The sequence below is a fragment of the Mustela nigripes genome, chromosome 13 (genome assembly GCF_022355385.1).
Source record: "Mustela nigripes isolate SB6536 chromosome 13, MUSNIG.SB6536, whole genome shotgun sequence".
Taxonomy (NCBI): domain Eukaryota; kingdom Metazoa; phylum Chordata; class Mammalia; order Carnivora; family Mustelidae; genus Mustela; species Mustela nigripes.
The window spans coordinates 133,245,102-133,264,979 of NC_081569.1; the positions used below are offsets into that span (position 1 = coordinate 133,245,102).

General features: G+C 42.2%; 1 protein-coding gene across 4 annotated transcripts in view; it reads right to left on the reverse strand.

Annotated features, from left to right (window-relative positions):
- The window catches only part of SIPA1L1 (signal induced proliferation associated 1 like 1), a 136,644-nt gene extending 126,659 nt beyond the window's left edge, over window positions 1-9,985 (reverse strand). For all 4 annotated transcript variants that reach the window (XM_059373835.1, XM_059373834.1, XM_059373832.1 and 1 more), the window contains exon 1: window positions 8,212-9,985. In XM_059373835.1, the coding sequence (XP_059229818.1) occupies window positions 8,212-9,709 (1,498 nt within the window). In that variant the 5' untranslated portion in view covers window positions 9,710-9,985. The remainder of the gene's footprint in view (window positions 1-8,211) is intronic.
- Between the last annotated feature and the right edge of the window lie 9,893 nt (window positions 9,986-19,878).

A 19,878-nucleotide genomic window follows, 5' to 3' on the forward strand; every position in this document is an offset into this window, starting at 1 on the left:
ATTATTTCTCATAATTCTTAATTATTTCTCATAATGCTCAAATGTTTCTCATTTGTCTCAAGATCAGATCACCAATGGCAGACTTTATACACCATGAAGACAGGAGCGTGTGCTTCTGTTCTCTGCCAGGCACAGCAGCTGGCACAGAGTATATGCTTCATCAATACTATTTAATAAATGAAGATATAAATATGTACTTTTTTTCCTAGTAAGCTCTATGCCCCACCCTGGGGCTTGAACTCTTAGCCTCTAGAACAAGGGGTACATGCTCTACTGGCTGAGCTAGCCAGGTGCCCCATGGGTACTCGTTTTTTTATATTTGTTTTTAGAGAAAGAATAGGCCTATATGAGCAAGGGAAAGGGCAGAGGGAGAGAGAGAACCTCGCAGACTCCCTACTGACCACAGAGCCCGACTCCAAGCTCTACCTCAGGACCCTGAGATTACAACCTGGGCAGAAACCAAGAGTCGGACACTCAACTGACTGAGCCATGCAGGTGCCTCTACTTGTTGATTTTTAAAACTACTTTAAAAACATAAAGAACACTTGCTGATATTAAATAGGATAATGAATTTATGTGTAAGATGAAGATTATAAACCAAATTCTTGGAATTAGGAGAGGGATTACTTTCTCCACTTCTGTATTATTAATTTTTATGAAGAGTATTATACTTTTATGTGACTTATTGTCAGTGTCCTTTGCCCTCTACGAGGGTGTTCTGTTTTTACTTACCATTCCAGTCCCCCACACCTTGCCAAACATGACATAGGCACACGTGCCTATGTGGCAGTCATAGAGGACATGTAACACTTGGGTCTCCCTTCCAGAGAGGGCTTACAACTGATTGACTGAGCCATGAGAAATGCAATTAGTGGGACGCCTGGGTGGCTCAGTTGGTTGGACGACTATCAAGTCCCGCATCGGACTCCCAGCTCTATGGGGAGTCTGCTTCTCTCTCTGACCTTCTCCTCGTTCATGCTCTCTCTCGCTGTCTCTCTCTCAAGTAAATAAATAAAATCTTTAAAAAAAAAAAAAGAAAGAAAGAAAAGAAATGCAATTAGTTCAAAGTCTCTGGCTGTAGCTTCTTTGGATCTGCTACAGTTTCTCAACCCAGCCACTCTCTTCCCAGATAGCCCCATCCATGAATTGAGCGTGTTGGGGCCAAAAGTGCCCGCACTCCTCTAAAGCTTACTCTTCACTCCACTGTATTGCCTACAACTTTGTTAGCTCTATATCATGATCTGAGGTTCCCCTTGTCCAATTGTGCTCTTTTCCTGTCAGGGGTCACATCTGCATCATGGACTGAAGGCTTTCCCTGTTCAATTCCACTTCTTTTTTCTGTCCCAGGCATCATCCCCGAGTCCCAAACAAACCACTTGAAAGCCTATACGGTCTCAACATCTGCTTCTCAGAGGATTCAACTTTATATAACTTTTATAATTTAAATATTATAATTTTATATAATTTAAATTTATATAATTTATATAAATATAAATTTATACTGTTGCAAGGTTGGATTATATTTGGGAAAGGCAGGAGATTGGATTTTGAGTAAGGCATATTAGAGATGGAGAGACAAAGACACCTATGCTAGAACTTGGACAAGAGGCAATGAGGGCCTAGAGCTATCGCCCTGGGACCAGGACAGAACAGGAAGTTAGCAGCAATCTGAAGATAGACCCAAGGGACCCTCCCAACTGATCGGAGGAGGAGAATGAGGGGAGAGAGGCATCAAAGAGGCTTCAGTGCTTCAAAGCCTAGTGAAGCACTGATATCAATGGCATTACTTGGCATTTACAGCAAGTAATGGCATTACTTGGCATTTACAGCAAGTGAGCAGTGATGAGGAAGACTTGTTTAGGGAGGAAAATCTAAGAAGTCAACAATTGTATGCATGGCTTTGAGTTGTCAACTCATCAGCCTTCCAGGTGGAAGCTGGTGACAGATGGTGAGAAACATAACTAGGGGGAGCCAGGGTGGCTCAGTCAGTTAAGCTTCCAACTCTTGATCTCAGCCCAGTCTTATCCCCGTTTTGGACTCCAAAAGAAAGAAAAGAAAGGTAGCTAGAATGGAGGAGAAAGCCTTGGAAGACAGAGATGCATTTGGTTAGAAGTACATGTATGCTAATTGTCTTTTCCAAAGATAATTTTTAGGTCATCAATTATAAAGGAAATATGCAAATTATGCTGATGAACCAGAAATAAACTATGCAAGTGGAAACAAGGTGTTACTAATGAAGGCTGTACAGTTGAGAATCAAATGTGGTTGTGGGAGCTGAAATAAAACAGGAGACACAGTCAACAAGAGAAGCAAACCAATAAAGTACTCCTATCACCAGAAAGCAGACATAGTAGCTACCAGAAAACAAGTCCTGGCATCACATTCTAAAATAAATTTCTCGCATGGAACTTTCCAAAGGGGCTAAAGAATGACATAATGGGCAATGCTTCATCACCAGTTTTATTGCAACAACAAATTCTGTTTTTATATGACTGGATCTTAAAAAGATGACCTTGAATAAAGTCAAGTGTTTGTGCACATGCGGCCTCTGATGGTTTATCTTGATTTAAAAATAAAAGCAGAGGGAGGAAGAGCTGAGGCACATACCCTTTTAACCAACTTCCACAAACCACTGAGTGGAGATGGCTCAGGTAGTACTGCATTCTATTCAGAATATAGTTCTTATAGTGCAGAGTCCAGATCATCATCAGTGTTAAAATTTAAGGGATCACAGCTGAGAAAGAAAAAGAGGACCATTTTCAAAGGAGAAACATGCAAACGTTCATACCCAGTGGCCTCCTTGCTTCTGGAAGCCCTGAGCAGATAAAAATATGGAGGCAGGGGCGCCTGGGTGGCTCAGTGGGTTAAAGCCGCTGCCTTCGGCTCGGGTCATGATCCCAGGGTCCTGGGATGGAGCTCCACATCGGGCTCTCTGCTCGGCAGGGAACCTGCTTCCTCCTCTCTCTCTCTGCCTGCCTCTCTGCTACTTGTGATCTCTGTCAAATAAACAAATAAAATCTTTAAAAGAAAAAAAAAAAAAAAAAAGATGGTGGCAAATCACACTCCCAGGTTAGCTCTAGAAGGCATTTAGTGCCCAAAATCTCCCTGAAAGGGCTACCTAAGTAGAGAGCCACCTTCAAACCTATCATATACAGTTTATGTGAGCTCAGTGAAAAATAAAAAACAAGGGTATTAAAACAATGCATTATTATACATGTATAAAACCTTTCCCTATAAATGTTGGTCAAATTAACAGTTAAGTTCAAGAACCCAGAGGGCCAGCGATGCAGACTTGTTGGCTTACCACCTCCCTGAAAAATAAAACTGTCCCATCGACATAATTATCCTTAAAGAACTCAATATAAGACAATCCAACTGGGGCGCCTGGGTGGCTCAGTGGATTAAGCCTCTGCCTTCGGGTCGGGTCATGATCCCGGGGTCCTGGGATCAAGCCCCGCATCGGGCTCTCTGCTCAGCAGGAAGCCTGCTTCCCTTCCTCTCTCTCTGCCTGCCTCTCAGCCTACTTGTGATCTCTCTCTGTCAAATAAATAAATAAAATTAAAAAAAAAAAAAAAACACACAACCCAGCTTTTCTCAAGTTTGATATTGCAATACTTACAGAAGGATTAAAAAACAAACTAAACACAGATTTTTCAAATAAGCTTATTAGCTGGATGGTGTTTCCTGATGATCTACACACACCACAGTATAGTCCACTGGCTTCACAACAGCTGCTTGACCTCATCTAACACACTTGCGCTTTAAGACCAGCTCTTGATAGCAAAATTGCGACGAGATCAGACTGCTAAAACTGTCGCTTCCGAGTACACATGACGGTAAGGTATATATTCTAGAGAAACGTGATGCTGAAGATGGTGATTATTTATCTTTCACCTTCTTATCAAGAAAACTGGATGTTATAAAAGCAATGGAAATCCAACAATCAACTGATAGTTCTGGGGTCCCGCATACCGCTGAAGAGACAGGTGTGTGCATGTGTGCGTGTGTGTATGCACCTGTGGGAGCAAGCACAGACACGTGTGTGGTGGGGTGAGGAGAAGCAGAGGTGGAAGACAAGGGGAGAACAACAGAGACAATCAAACCTGATGGTTTAACGTTGCTGGAAGAATAATTAGACAAGCAGTAGGAGTCGGAAGCTATCAGATGAGCTGAGACTAGAGAGTGGCAGTTTCTCCTGGCTACCATGTAGTAGGGAGAGGCCTGCCACTGCCACAGCATCCCCAGTAACTTTGAGAGCGACACTCCACGTGGCACAGAGACTAGCCTATCAACACTCTTGACCAATGGAGCAACAAACACCACTGCCAAGACCGCGGGCCCCTCTTTTCCACATATGCTCAGTCTGAATGGGATTTGGGGAAGACCTGCCTCACAGACAGGCACACTCTTTGCAAAACTGGAGAAGTCCTGTATGGCCGCAGAAAGTGAGGTGAGTGAAGGCTGGCGAAGTGCCCTCCCCAACAAGCCATGCTGACTCTAGGCAACATCGTAACTTTAACAGTTTTCTCTACTTAACAAACCTCTGGGGTACTTCGATCTCGGTGACTATCTAAATAAAAACTAGACACAAAATACACATAGGGACTCAAAGGGAGGTGACCCTATTGATATTAATGCTATCCTACTGCCTGGGTTGGGTCTCTCCAGGAAGGCTGTGGTTGCATCACTTGCAATCATCACAATGACAGCTTCGTCTCAGGGTCCTGAGAGCAGGAAGTGAAGAAATCCACATAAAACACCAAGTAAAGACACAATAAATGTTACCTATGTTATTCCTGTCATTTAACTTTGGGTGAGGGACCAGCATGCTAGCAAACCAGCAAAGAGGCGCAGTCCGGAGAAAGGGATGGGGCACAGAACCTTGAGGGTGCCGTGCTTATTTTAATAGCAAGTGCCAACAATGGGCTTCCTGCATTGGCCCAGCCTCCACCAAGCAACACACACGGCTTACACAGCGGAGTCAGATATCCTCTGGAGCCTACATTCACAAAACAATGACATGCATAGAAACAGTGTGATATCAGAGAGTGACTGCAGTTTCACAAGCCCAATAAGATTATATTTTACATATAATGTTGACTGTTCCACGAAAGGGAAACCCCTTCCCGCTCCCACGTCCAGAGACTTAGCCACAGTGCAATCAGGAATGCATTAAACAGCAGAAGGGCAAGGGTCTGGTCATGACGAGGCTGGACTGGACTGCCAGCCAGGCCAGTGGCGCTGACCCGGCTGCACCCAACACTGACGTCCTCCTCCAGCAAGAGGACTGGCTTGCAGATCCCGATCGGGATCAGGAAAGGCGTTAGCCCACCAATCTCAGGGAATCAAGTTGTAGTGTAAAAATTATAAGAGGATACTTTGTTTAACCATATCCTATTAGTGACTAAGTACAACTATGTAATATCTTAAGTATATAGTTACACCTTACGGGGCTTCACTTTAGCTTCAAATGAGGCTACCTGGAGCCATAATTTGTTGTTCATTATCCTACAGTGACAAATGACCTGCCTGATTTGAAAATTCTAAGTTGTTCAGCCCAAGAAAACGCAGCAGGCACTGTGACAGTGCCTCCCACCGGACCGACTTCCTGGATTAACTGCTGCTCTGAGTCCCCCCGTCCAGCACAATGATGAACGCCCAAGGACAGGAGCAGACCATCTCCAGGGCCACACGCACTTTGTTCCCACCTGCTGGACTTCATGCTGACAGAGTCAGGCGGTGTCTTCCCAAACCTGTTTATGCCAGTCGACTTGTTATTGTAATTATGAAATTTAATTAAATATTATGAAAGCTGATGGAATAGGAGTATAAGAGATAAATCTTGTTTCTATTAAAAACTAAGCTGAAGGCCTTAGAAAGACTTAATGAAAGCAAGTCACTAAAAAGAAAGCTATTGGATTAGACATGGGCAAGATGACTATAAAAGATGAGAGAAAAATGAAACTTCAGAGTCCATAAAACTGGATTGCATTGCTGTTGTCTGTTGTACCTCTGACGGTTTTATACTGTTAATACAACATAAAATTCAAAATAGTAGCATCACTGTTGAAGAAAAACCCTTGGCCTCACAAGAGCTTGGCAAGTACATTCTACATATTTTAGTGAAAACAAAATATATTGGGCATGTATAACTTTTAAAGATTCCCTACTTTTAACTGGTATTTTCAATTAACCCAGTTCCAATTATGCTCGGTAAGAGGGTTATTTTCCATGCTTCAAATTAGAAATGACTTTGGATTAGTGGCTTTTAAGTTTATGAAGTGCTGTGATCTAAGCCGTATACCTCTGGAATATAGATGTCCAAATTTTTATGCCATACAAATCTCTACCAGATTTAAACACAAAAACATACTCTTTCCCTTCAGTCTAACATAGCAGAGAGAAGAGCACGGCGGTTAAGAACACGACGCCAGTGAGACAGCAGGAGTGGAATCCGGGCTCCCACACGACTAGTTCCCTGTCAGCTGAACCACTTATGTCCACTGAACCACGTGAGTCCTGTCTTCTCAACTGGGAGATGCCATCGTTAATGCTACCTATATCTCACTGGGCATTTTGAGGATGAAAGGAGAAAAATGCAGGGCATATCAAATACTTACTAAAACTTCCTCATACATAATATGTACTTCAAAATGTTCATTAATATTAATATACTGCTTAATAGAAACAGTGCCTGCTACTGCATAAGTAAAATTATAACTAACATGTTCTTAATGTGTCTTTTTTTAGTGAGATAGCCCCCAACAACAGACATCTCAGAAACACCTGTGAAAAATTTCCCAGGTACAATAAAGCAGGGTTTCTCAGCTAGAAGCAACTTTACCTCCCAAGACATATCTGGAGACATTTCAGGTTATTACAGCTGGGGGAGGGGCAACTACTGGCATTTAGGGTATAGAGGGCAGAGTTGCTGCTAATCTTATCTTACAAGGCTCATAGGATAGCCCCCTCCAGCAAAGAATTATCCGGACCCAAATGCCAAGTTGGCAACACTGAGAAACCTTGTCAAGTTATATAGGACACTGTATAAGGAAAAGGTAATTTCTAAAATCTGAACACCATAAAATCATTGAAAAACACTGGTTGTTTAAAAATGAAAATGGGATTTTTGTTATCGTATTGTCAAGTATCTATGACCGAAGACATGGATACCTGGCAGCAAGACAAGATTCTTATGGTCAATAAACCCTCGTGAATACGGTCTACCATGTAATAACCTTAGAGAAAGTTTTATTCTACTATGAACAATGTAATACAGCTACCATGGGCACTAGAAGTGGAACTTCATTTGGAAGAAGACGTCTAAGTCAGATTCAGAAACCCTGGAGCAGTAAGTGGAAAGTCAAACTGCTCTAGTACTTTGCATCTGGGGGGCCCCTTGGCTGGACCGCGGGGACTCCTGAGCTGGCTAATGCTCCACAGGGTAGGTCCTTCCTTGGCGAGCAGCCTGTTTTCTCAGCGTGGGTACTTGCTGGACTTAAGCTCACTCTTGAGTGAATAATGTGGCTCAAAAACACTATTAGATTGCTCCTAAGGCTTCGTTTAAACTACTGATGGTTCAATAAATCACAGGGCCTTTCTTTAAAACAGGAGGTAAGACTATACATAAAGTACAATCCAAAAACAGATGCATATATATCCCTCCCCTCACACAAACATAAAGTAGGAAAGATTAGAAAGGAAGTCAGCAACATACTAAGGATACTTATCTCTTCAGTCCCCTTTTTACCCCATTCTGTAAGATCTAGATTTGACTCCTGCCTGAGACTTCCTGGCTCTGCGACTTTTGTCAAAGAGCAAACATCCTATCAAAAGGATAAGAATGTGTAAGTCCCATTTACTGATGAGAACACTGAGGCAGAAAAGAAATGGTTCCATACTAACTATAAACCTTTTTGTAGTTATGAAACCATAACTACAAAAAGGCAGCATTCTGATTGTTTTTGTAGTAAAAAAAAAAAAACCTATCTTTAAAATATTTTCAACTTTATGGCATCTCTCTCTCAAGGGAACAGAGCAAGTCTCTTAGACAAAGACTATAATTTCATCCACTACATTTAAAAAACCCTTCCTAGTAAATATACATTTCTATGCCTGAAAGGAGGAACTCACTCAAAAATGCAAAAAGACAAAAATGGTAGCAGATACATTTAACTACTTTATCCACGAGGCTGCAGGATCTCCACTCACCCTTCTGGTAGAAGAACTTCCTGTAATAGTACGCGCCCAGGTCCACGTGCTCCACGATGTACCTCTTCACCCTGTCCAGATGCAGCACGAGGCCGTCCTTGGGCACCTCGAGGACAGCCACCCCCGCGTTTGTGCAATGGGAACTAAGCGTAGACTCAAAGGAGGCACTTTCACACCCACTAAAGGAGCCAGAATTTGATTTTGACAGGCTGATCTTCCTCTCACCTTCTCCCCCAATTTCGTTCCGAAAATATGGACAGCTCATGACCAGCTCGTTGCTCTTATCATCTCCCTGGTCCATGCTGAGGCTCCCCTTGGAATTGAGGTCCTCGGTGCTGCCCATCGGGGAGCTAAAACTGGCCGAGTGGGACAAAGGTCCCGAGACCAGGGAGGCCACAGCAGCGGCTGATGCCCCCGTGGTGGTGTTTCTCCTCTTGATAACATTGTGCCTGTTCATAATCGCCTCATTCAAGTCAAATAATATACTCTGGACATCATAGTGGGCAAAGCACTTTGGGCACGTCCAGGGCCTGACAGAGTCTTCCGACCGGTTATCCTCCAGATCCGACGACTTTCCAAGTTCCTCACCTTTGGCATTGCGTAATTTCCGAAAAATGGATGAGTCTCCGGTTTCGGACTTGGACCGGCGCTTGAGTGGTTTTTCCCTTTCCTTAAAGAGCCTGAGGTTGTCTCTCTGGGAGATGGGCCCGTCAATAACATCCAGAGAGAAACCAGAGCCCTTGCCCCCGCCGGCGATGAGAAAGTCACTGAGCTTCGTTGGAGTTGGACCGCGATCGGACTTGTCGTCTTTGTAGCCCTTTAACAGATCGAAGAAGCTTTCCCCGGACGTTCCCTGCTTGTCAATGGAAGAGGTGCTACCATATTCCCTGTGCAGTGACGGCCCAGTCTTGTAGGTGGGCGAGACACATTCATCAAAGCTATCCACGTCAAGTTCACTTATGGTGATGTCGCTGTTGCTCCGCTGCCGGATCCTGCGCAGCGCCTTCCTGGGGGAGCTGGGGTAGGCTTCGGGCATGAGAAATCTGGAGTCCATGCTCTCCGCCGGTCTCGTCTTGTTTTTCAGCGTGTTCTGTATGCTCTTCAGCATGGCTGAGTCACTGGAATTGAGGCTCACAGAACTCCCCTGACTCACAGGACTGCTTTTGGAGGACAGGCTCTCAAGGCAACTTGAGGTTTCTATTTCCTGGCTTGAACGGCTAGATTCTTTGACGTTTTCCTTTCGTGGGGGCCAATCCGCAATCCTAGCCCTAACCCCCATCTTGGGGACTCCGGGGGTGGAGGTTATATGGTGAGAACCTTCACTTCGGGGAGGCCCGACCGGAGCCATGACCGAGGACCCTAAGCTGCCATTCTGGGACCTGAAGCGCCGCATGTAGAAGTCGTCGGTGTGGACTTTGGGAGCGCCATCCGTGGCCACCACCGAGGCCCTTTCGGGAGCAGCGGGCCGCTCTGTCTGCGACCGTTTCAAACTGGTCATGATGGAGAAGCAATCAGACTCAAATCCCTGCACAAAGGACCATCATAGCTAAGTTTTAAATGTGCACTTCCCTTTTGGAGAACGGTTTCCAGAGAATACAGCAGTTGCATGAGATCTTAATCTTTTTCATTTAAAAGGTGAAATGATGCCTTGTTTCCAAACCTCTGAAAATCCAGATCTTCAAAACATTATAATCCACAATGGTTCCCTTTGCTTTGCTTTCACAGACAGCTTTCTTTCAGAAGAAACTGAACAGAACTTGTATTACTGGGACTCTGTGATTGCCACAATCCCATGCTTTCTCTAAAAGAGAGAAGGACAATTAGAATTAGCATTTGATAAATACCTCTAAAAATAAATATGCAATTGCTAAAACCAGACACATGAAAATAAAAGACTCAATAATGGACTGCAGGTCACAGTTCACAGCCCATCTTTGTAGTAAAGCATGTTTAAAAGAAAGTGAAGGCATTTAATAAAATCCAACATTTAAGTAATATATGTTTTGAAAGACTATTAATACTTCAGCTTCATTGAACTGTTACATGTAATGGGGGTGGGGTGGGGTAGGGAATCTTGTTCCAAGACATCAAGGCTCCTAGCCCAAGTGCAGACCAAGTACAGGCTCCAGTGATCTCCCATAAGGGAGAACATCATGAACCACTGTGCCAAGCAGAAGTTCGAAACACGAGCAACAGAGTTCAATAATCAGAACAATGTAGAGTCAGTTTTTAAACCAGACTAAAAATCATGTTATCAAGTACACTGCAACACTCACTTTTTAACATCCTTCATATTTCAAAACCCCACTTGCTTTTTCAGTTTCTTTACAAACGCTTAACATAGTTGGCAAGAGCAGATACAATAGAGAGAAAATAAACAGGTTCTCCCGGAGCCATTACCTCCATTAGCACTCCCCTGTATTTCCCTCACTTTATTACTTACCGCTTGAGGAGCAGTCCCGCATTCACCACCACCTCTTCCCCAGCTCTCTTTAGTCTACTCTTGAAGCTAGAAATATTCCGCTAATTAACAAAACGCCTGCATTTCCTTACGCATTGCTTCCTCCTCCACCCTCCGGTGCTGATGTACTAAGACAGCAGAAACAAAAATGCTGTTCTGGACAGACCTCTCCGCACTCCCCGACAGACGACAGAGAAGTGTTAGCATCCTTGCAGGTGACGCGTGAAGAACACCAACTTCCTTGTGAGCCCATCAGGCAGGAGGGAAGAGGCACACATTCTGAGTACAAAACCCCGCATGGTTGCGTACATCCTGAAAATAAAGGCAGAGGACCCCTTTCCAAGGCTCCACAAATTACACAAGAGGTGGCCTTTAAATTCTTGCCAAATACATGTTTGGAAGGATGCTGCTGAACCAGCACTGCGCTGACAGGGCTGCATTGTCTACAAATCACGGCTGACACCCCGAGGACGACCCGCGCTTGCTGCACTCGGCTCCTCGGTAACAAGCACTTACTTCCACGATAATTAAGCATCTCACTCGTCGGCCTCCTGCCTCCGAGGCAGCCGCTTTAATTTCTCTTGGAGCACGCGGCATCCTTTTAGAAGACTCGCTGCTATTTAAAGGCTGGAACATTTAGGGGAGTTTCAGAAACTGCACGCTGCCTGCAGAATGCAGGGCCGGCTCAGCTCCAGCTGGGCTCAGGGGCCGGCCAGGCAGCCGGGCAGAGAAACGCAGATTGTTTTCACTCTGGCTCCTCTCCCCCCACCCACCCCTGCTTCTGTGCAGGGGATAAAGGCTTTGCAGGGCTACCTAATTAAACCTGGCTTTTGAGCTCTCCAGCCACTTCTGCCCTCCCCGGATTGCTCTGGATTCCTTTACAATTCACAAGGCTGCATGCTCCTCTCGAACTGTAAGCCTTCAAGCGGAATAACGTGCTAACTGTTGCTTCCAGCAGCAGAGGGACAGCACATGTGGCCGCAGCTGAGGTTCGAGAAGTGCTCCACATAAAATGGGAGGAAAACCAGGCAACTGAGCCAAAATACAAAGTAACCTCCAGCCCATCTCCAAAGGAAAAAATCTTTAGGCAACCAAAGCTAGAATTTATGAGCTATTTTGTAACTGGGGGTGGGGGGTGGGAGGTGGGGTGTTGATTTCAAAGAAACAAGCTTTCAGACAAAGAACACACTGGCATAAAGAACAATTCTAAGTAGCTTCTTATAAAAATCAGATGCTTTCAACATTTCTCACAAGCTCACAGAAATCCAAATAAATCTATTCTCAGAGCTTTCAGTCTCTAAAAGGCCAACACACTAATGCCACCAGGATAAAGACATTCTTGTCACGTTTCATTTCCCTCAGAAAATAGTTTGTTGCAGAACAGTCTTTTTTAGGATATGTGAAGTTGTATCCATTGTAGGAGGAAACTGAAAGCCAGCCCTAAAAGACAATAAATAGAACTGACTTGGAAATGCCCAGGCTTGGCTGTCTCTATACAGACCTCCTCTTCAGAATCATCTCAAAGCCTTCCTGGATTTTTTAATGAGCTTTTAAAAATCTTATATTTCATAAAAATTTCTTTGCAATTTGAAAGAAATGCCAAGACTCCTGCTACATCTTGCAAAACAATGCAATGTTTTCTTTTAATTTCAAAATATGGATGGGCACAGGGGGAGAGAGCATGCCCACCGTTTAATGACCTGTAAAAACCAAGGAGTTGAAGACAGACAAGTAACAGGTATTTTTTGTCTCTGTCATGGGACCTTCTTTACTATTCTCATTCCCTGCCTGCCCCGTCTCCCTCACTTTCTCACTATCCTTGTGTACAGCATAGCTCAAATCCCTTTCAGTGCAATATGAACTTTGGACAGAGACTAATAAATGTAGAAATATATGTATGTTTTGCATTTGTTAAACTAGTCAAAAATAAAGATGTCAACCATCTGTGTAATATTATGACAGATCAGTTACACCTAAAACCCATTCCTTAAGGTCGACAGAAAAGCAAACATATGCTGACAATTATTAGCAATTCCCTTTACTATCAGCAAACCTGCCTAAACATCAATAAATACAGTAAAAAGCAATAGATTTAAATAGAAGAACAATACTCACTGACAGCACATCACTTCCACCTATTGAAGGAGTAAGCTATATAGAAATTTCCTTGGTACACATTTAATTTTCCACCTCTAGGTACCACTACTTGTGTCTACGTTATACCCATTTAGTAAGAATACCAACCCACTGTTTAGTTCAGTGACTTGCTGCGGATTCTATCAGAAAATAATACAGTCTTTTCATCACAGCGTAACCCACCATTCTTTCCTGATAATATCAACCTTCCAGAAGTGCTTCCTCCTCACTTCTGCATCATCCCCAGCATTTCTGAATTTCCTTCTGAGTGTTGAGCACACATTTGGCGCTAGGGCCATTAGAGAAAACAGTCCCCATCATTCTGGCTCTTTGAGACATTTACACTCTTGACCCCTCCCCTCCTTTCTACAACGTTCTTCTCTAGATTTCCATGCTGATCATGTTCTTCATTTTCCCCTGCCTTTCTCTTTTTGCACACTCTTCAGTATCACCAGTGGGCTCCACTGAAAACTGGTGATTCATACTTTAAAGGGGCTATAAAAGGTATTGGTACTGGGATGCATGGGGGCACTGAGGGCATTAGGATGAGACAGCAGGCACGGCTACACCCAAGTAAACATACTCCTCTGGAAAGCAGGATGCTCACTTGGTTGGATCACACAGTTGCCTGTGCCACTGACCACAGACAGAATAATGGAGTTGCACGGGGCAGTGGCTGCACGGTAGCCAGTACCTTCTCGTAATGTCAGAAGTACCCGAACCTTCACATATAATCTCTGTGCGGTAGCCTCCACGTCTCCACTCACAACCCTTTTTCCCTAAACTCCAGATAAAATACATGCGAGTATTCATTTGATACCTTCCTTATTTACCCATTTTGTCCGGTGAATTAACTACCAAAAAAAGGGAAAAATAATTTTTTCCCCAAGAAATGAATGAGGGATAAGGAAGTGAGAACAATAAAGAATTGAAGGAACCCAATAAAAGGAACATGAGAAACTTTCTTTATGCCAAGGGCATAAAAAATGGTTTAAAGGCTACACAAGAAGATGTGGGAAGGGAAAAAATAAAAACAAAACCAAAAACTGAAAAACCAACAACTACACTTCCTCTGCCCTAAAATAATTTACAACACAATACAGTATATTCACCAAAAAGATGCAGTCCTTCTCATCAAACATGTCCATATTCCAAAATGGGATGTTGTTAAATTCATCCACTGGTATTTATTTAATATTAGTTATGAAATTTGACTATTTATGAAAGTATCAATGTAAATACTTTACAAAGTTGTATATACAGATTTAGAATGCCCATAAATATTCTTTAGAATGGAATAAGCAGCTTTATTTTAAAATAGAAATATAAGCTTACAGTGCTTGAACATTAGGTTAGCAAAGATGACCAAATAAGGTAAACTCTTTCCTTTACATCCCTTCCTGGCTTTCTGAATTTCATTCTCTTTACATAAAAACAACATCTCCATTGGAAGGGCTGTCTCACTCTTTCAAGAGAGTCTGAAACACACACAAACATCTCAGTGCAATGTCATGCATAATTTAAGATCTTTGAATCAAAATGTAACTTTTTAGACAGGAATTTCCCGCTTTTTTCATTTCCATTCTGTCCCTTCAACAAAAAGCAGGAAGGAATGGGAAAAACAGGGTTGATAAATCTAGTTCCTGTTCTCAAAATATTCACTATCGGAAAAAGACACCACTGATGGAGACAAAGGAGATTCAAAACACTTACTCTGAAATTAACGGAGTATAAAAGTTATGGGATTACAACACTATGTGACAGGATCAAGTCACATTTGAATTTGGAGATAAGCAAGCAATTTAAAATGTGTCCATTAAGCCAGAGCAAGAACCAAAAGTGGGAGTAACATCTGGATCCTACCCACCTGCCCAACTAAAAAAGTTTAATGAAAAAAAGTTACATTTCAAAGGCCTGGTGAAGGACACAACAAACTTTGGCTGAAAGCTTGATGGCAAAAAAAAAAAGAGATGATGAATAAAGTAGGTATGGAGCAGGTTACGTGAGCAGTGAACGTTTCAACAGCTGGCCAAAGAAAAAGAGAAATAAATGGGAATGTTTATCTTTTATACTTAAGTACGACTAAACTTACGTAATTACTCTAACGCCAAAGAGCTAGGTTTGAGGCGCTCCAGGGGGAATGGTAAAGGTAGAAGTAAAGTAAAAGGGAATGAGCAGGAGGGTCACAGTGAATCCGATTTATTAAAGGGAAAATAATGGGTTTTGACGCTCGGTAAACTAATACTTTCAAGAAAAAGAAATCGGAGCTCACCCTCTTATCAGGGGCCCTGCGTATTTCCATATCTGACAGCAAGATATTACAAGACCAGACTAGATCAGGAAAACAAGTGTGTGTTTTTGATGTAATAATTTGTATATTAATATTCATTTAAAATTCATAAAAATTGTATTCAACAATACTGTACACTGTGATCTACTACTACACAGCTGACTATCAAACAGGACTTGGTACTAAACCACTTAATACCAAATATGATCTAGAGAAAGAGGAACGTGATAAATGGATGCCAGGGAAGAACCAACAAATGTCTCATATGCAGGGGGAAATCCTTACCAGCTTTTCCCAAATTCTGCCTCAAATTCTGCAAGTTATAAATCCACATAAAAGGGTCCCATAATTAAATAAGGCAGGAACACAGTATATATCACCTCCCTTAGGACATGATAGTAACTTTTAGTAGATTAAAGACTCCATGAGAAAAACAAAACAAAACAAAACCTAGTTTATTTAAACTAAGGTTTCTTAATGGATATGACCATGGATTCACTTTTTAAAAAAACAGAACATTTTTATACTGTGCATCCTGTTGAACACAACTGGGGACAAGAATGCCCAATTTTAGAATAATCTAGGATAGAAACAAAATTGTATATACACTATAAATATAGCTGTTTTTTTAAAAAGCTACATATAGATATATAAACATGCCAAAGGGAGTTCCCCAAAGGATTTTAAAATGCTTGTCTTTAGATAATTGGATTAAGAATAACTTCTGGGCTTTTTTCTTTTCTTTATATCTCCCCCCTTTTTTTGTAGTCATTCTATTTTCTAAAATGAGCATGTGTAACTTTAATAATCAGAAGAAAAAACTTAAGAGAAAAATAATCATTTTATAATTTTTCAGAAGTGATTCTTAGAAACAGAAAGAAATAATCATTCTGTTACAAAAAAAGAAAAAAACAAAACCCTGGGAATATAGTACAATGAACACACATCTGAATACTAATTATAAGATACTGTACTGTGTTAAAACTCCAACCATTCAAATCACCAAACAACTCAAAATTCAAAAGATCTGATGTCCTTCATAGGAGATGATACTGCACTAAACTGTCAGATTTAAATTAAATCAAAGAGGGCTACGTGACGTGTAGAGTATTCAAGACTGAGATCAGCAGTATTGACAGATCTGATTAATTACTTAATACAGATGATGAACACAACTGCCTATACTTCCTCATTTACAGATGACATCTTTAAATTTAATACTGATATAAAAGCTCCCTTTTGCCCAGCTGGCCTACCTTTTCAGCCCCTGACCAGGTGGTGGTGACGTGGAAAACCAGGTGAGGCTGTCTGACCAGAGTGAGGCTGGGCCGCCATCACTCACCCCCTTCCCGGGGGGGCGCATCTCCTTTCCCCACATCTGCAGGCATCTCCCCTTCCGTCCTCACAGGCTTCCTTCCCCAGAGATTCAGCCTCGGTGTAAAGACTGTCACCATGTGACTCTGCTATGAGATATCGATGGCTCAAGAAACTGAAACTGTTTGCAACCTGGAGAGAAGAGCCCAATAATATTGACCTTCTTTCTCCTCTGGGGACAGAAGGAAAAGACGTCCGAACTGTATTAAGTCAGATTTAAATTAGATACGCTGTGAAATCCGCCTTTGACCTACACACGAGGAACCGCAGCAGAGAATCCACATCACGAAGACAGCTTGTCAGGCTGCAAGCACGGACTCGGGGGCACCAGATGGTGCTCTGCCCTATGCTAGTCACCCTCCCAGGAGGAGACACAGAGGGAACATTTCCATCCTCAGGTCGAATGTACTTGGAACAGACGAGAGGAGTAGGGGAATCCAGAGGGTTCAGTCAGAGAGAGTATCACCAGTGGCTTTAATAAACATAACGTGGTTCTCAACTGAGTATTTATAGTCCAAAAGAATCTAAGAAAGTGCACTCGAAAAAGCATATGTAAATTCAGCTTAGAAAAAGAGCAGAAAGTAGCATCAGTGAGAATAATGAATAAACATAGTTATTTCTACTCTAATATCCTAATATCCAAATAATAACTCTAATATCCAAATAATTGTTAATCATGATTAATATCAACAGTAACCACATTTCACTTCGCAGATTTTAAAATACCACCCAAGGACCAAGACTTAAAAGAAAAATTTAAAGTGGGCGTCTAGGCGACTCACTCGGTTGAGAGGCCAACTCCTGGTTTGGGCTCAGGTCATGATCTCAGGGTCATGAGATCGAGCCCTGCATCAGGCTCTGCTCTCACCTGGAGTCCGCTTCAGACTCTCTCTCTCCCTCCGCCCCTGCCCCTGCTCATGCACCCTCTCTCTAAAATAAATAAATAAATAAATAAAAGCTTAAAAAGAAAGAAAGAAAAATTAAAATCACCCCACCCTGTTTTAACATTTCCGTAGATTGCAGATGGTTCATTTGTCAGTTTCATCCTGCCCTTATTTCTGACCAGAAGCTCTCCCTGCAGGGCTTCACAGTGTCCGGATTCCCATCCACTTCACTCTCCAACAGGTGTTTATGCCTTCACTCCTCATGAGCACCATGTGAGGTTATCTCCATTTCCAGGGAGGTAAGTAGATTGTGTATGACACAAAGTACTCACACCCGGCGGGCTTGCTCTCCATAATTATTGGACTGGCAGAAAACTGATGGCAGAAAACTACTTCGAAAATATATTGTAAAAGAAAAAAGGTCTCCCTTTACAGCCTCAGTTATTACTTCTGAAGTCTAACTCCGATATGAATCTCTATATCTAGCAGAAATACATTTAGTGGGAGAAAACTATTGATAATTAACTTCCTTAAAATGCGAGGTGGTCAACTCACTTGTCTGTTGGGAACCTTCCTCCTCAATCACTACCCTGTTATTGTGTGATTTAGGCCTAGAATTCAGGAAAAATTGTGGCATAAAGATCTAGGAGATGACTGATTCAGATCCAGGATATCCCTCTCTGACCTTATGTTCAGCATTTAAAACTGAGTTATAAGAAAGAAGACCTTGTCCAAACCCTTCATCTTCTACATGTGGTCTCTCGGGGTCAGAAACTGTAAATTCACCGAAGGCAAACAGGGGGCAAGCCCACGAACAAAGCCAGATCTCCTCAAGCCCAGACTCCTATCCCATCAGTTATGCCCTGATGTTCTTCCAGAACACGCTCCTCTACAATCTGTCGCCATCAGTTTGAACCACAGTTTGAGCATCCTTTCTGCACAACCTTGTTTACTCCACATAGCCACTGCTCGGCGGTGTGATCCACAAAGTTCATGCGTGAAGACCCTGCCTCCCAAACCGGGTCACGGCTCTAGGGGTCTGACTCCACACCCAAGCTGCTGGCCCTAGAGCACCCTCCCTCCTAAAAATGTCTCTCCTTGGTGAGATGTTTAGGTTTCTGAGGGCTTTTTTTTTTTTTTTTAAATCCCAAAAGCATCTAAGCTCAATATCCTTGAAATCATATGATTAAGAAACAAAAATCACTTGATCTCAGTTAAAATGGACTAGAAATTAACAGATAAGTTAACAGAATTTATCATGTAATCTAAAATGTACTTATGGTTATCTCATAAATATCCGTGTTGAGGAGGACAGGTCAAGGGAAAAAAAAAGCCCACTTAACTAAAATTTAATATCGATTTTGGCTTCATTTTTCTCTCTTTAGGAACCTTCACAACAAAAGTAAATGAAAAATAACAGCGATTTGACCTTCTTCCTTTCTATCCAGTTACCATAAAAGGGCTTGAAAAACAGCCACATAAATGAGCAAATCTTTTAAGAGAGAGACCAGAAGTGCATCTGTTAGAACTGGACAAGGCACCGTCACAGTGAAATCACCAAAAGGCAAACTAATGCACAATAGAATCAGCTCTTTAAAATCCTAGCAAAGTAAATAAACACATTCACAGGAAAAGGAGGGCTGGTTAGTACAGCACAGGTGAGGAGGACAATAGAAACGAGAAATTACAAACAACCACCATCAAATTCATGACGGTCAGGATAATCATCTTTTATGCTTATGTGATTTTTCTCCCATACAAGTCTTCCCATTGCTGCCCCCTTTTGCAATGCTGTTTTTTAAGTGAACAAATTATATGCTTTTCGTTTCCCAAAAAAACCCCAACAAAATGGAAATAGTGCAGAAAAAGTGAAAAATACATCTTCTCCTTCAGGACACCCCAATACCAACTTCAAGGGTAGCCACTCATGATAGTTTGGGTACTCCCCCAGACATGGTGTGGTTGGGCACCCACAGTAAGATAGGCATCAAAAGATAAGGGCAGAAGAGAGGAAGGATCCAGGACATGGGACAGCTCACTTCCGAGGAGACTCAATTGAGTACGGAACCAGAAAACCACAGCAGAGGGGCAGAAGGTGAACAACAAAAGAATCTACCTGCTTCCAGGAGAGGCAGCAGACCTCCCCTTGCCACGCTGACCTAAAATCCATGTATATCCTGGTGCTGACAATAGGAGCCCTCTACAAATGTTTCTGACAACTTGTCAACAGCAATTAAAGAAAGAGCGAATGAAATAACTTTTTTAAACCAATTCACACCACATTCCCCCAGGTTTTTTTTTCTTTACTAAATATGCACATACACAAATATTCATGCACATTTCTATATAACCCTCAAATAAAAATTATGTTTATTGATTCCTCCAAACTTAAAGACCCCTGAATTCTAAATGAGATTTACTGACAAATTTGTTATTTTTTAAAAATTGAGATATTATAGAGGGCACGGATTGCATGGAGCACTGGGTGTGGTGAAAAAATAATGAATACTGTTATACAGAAA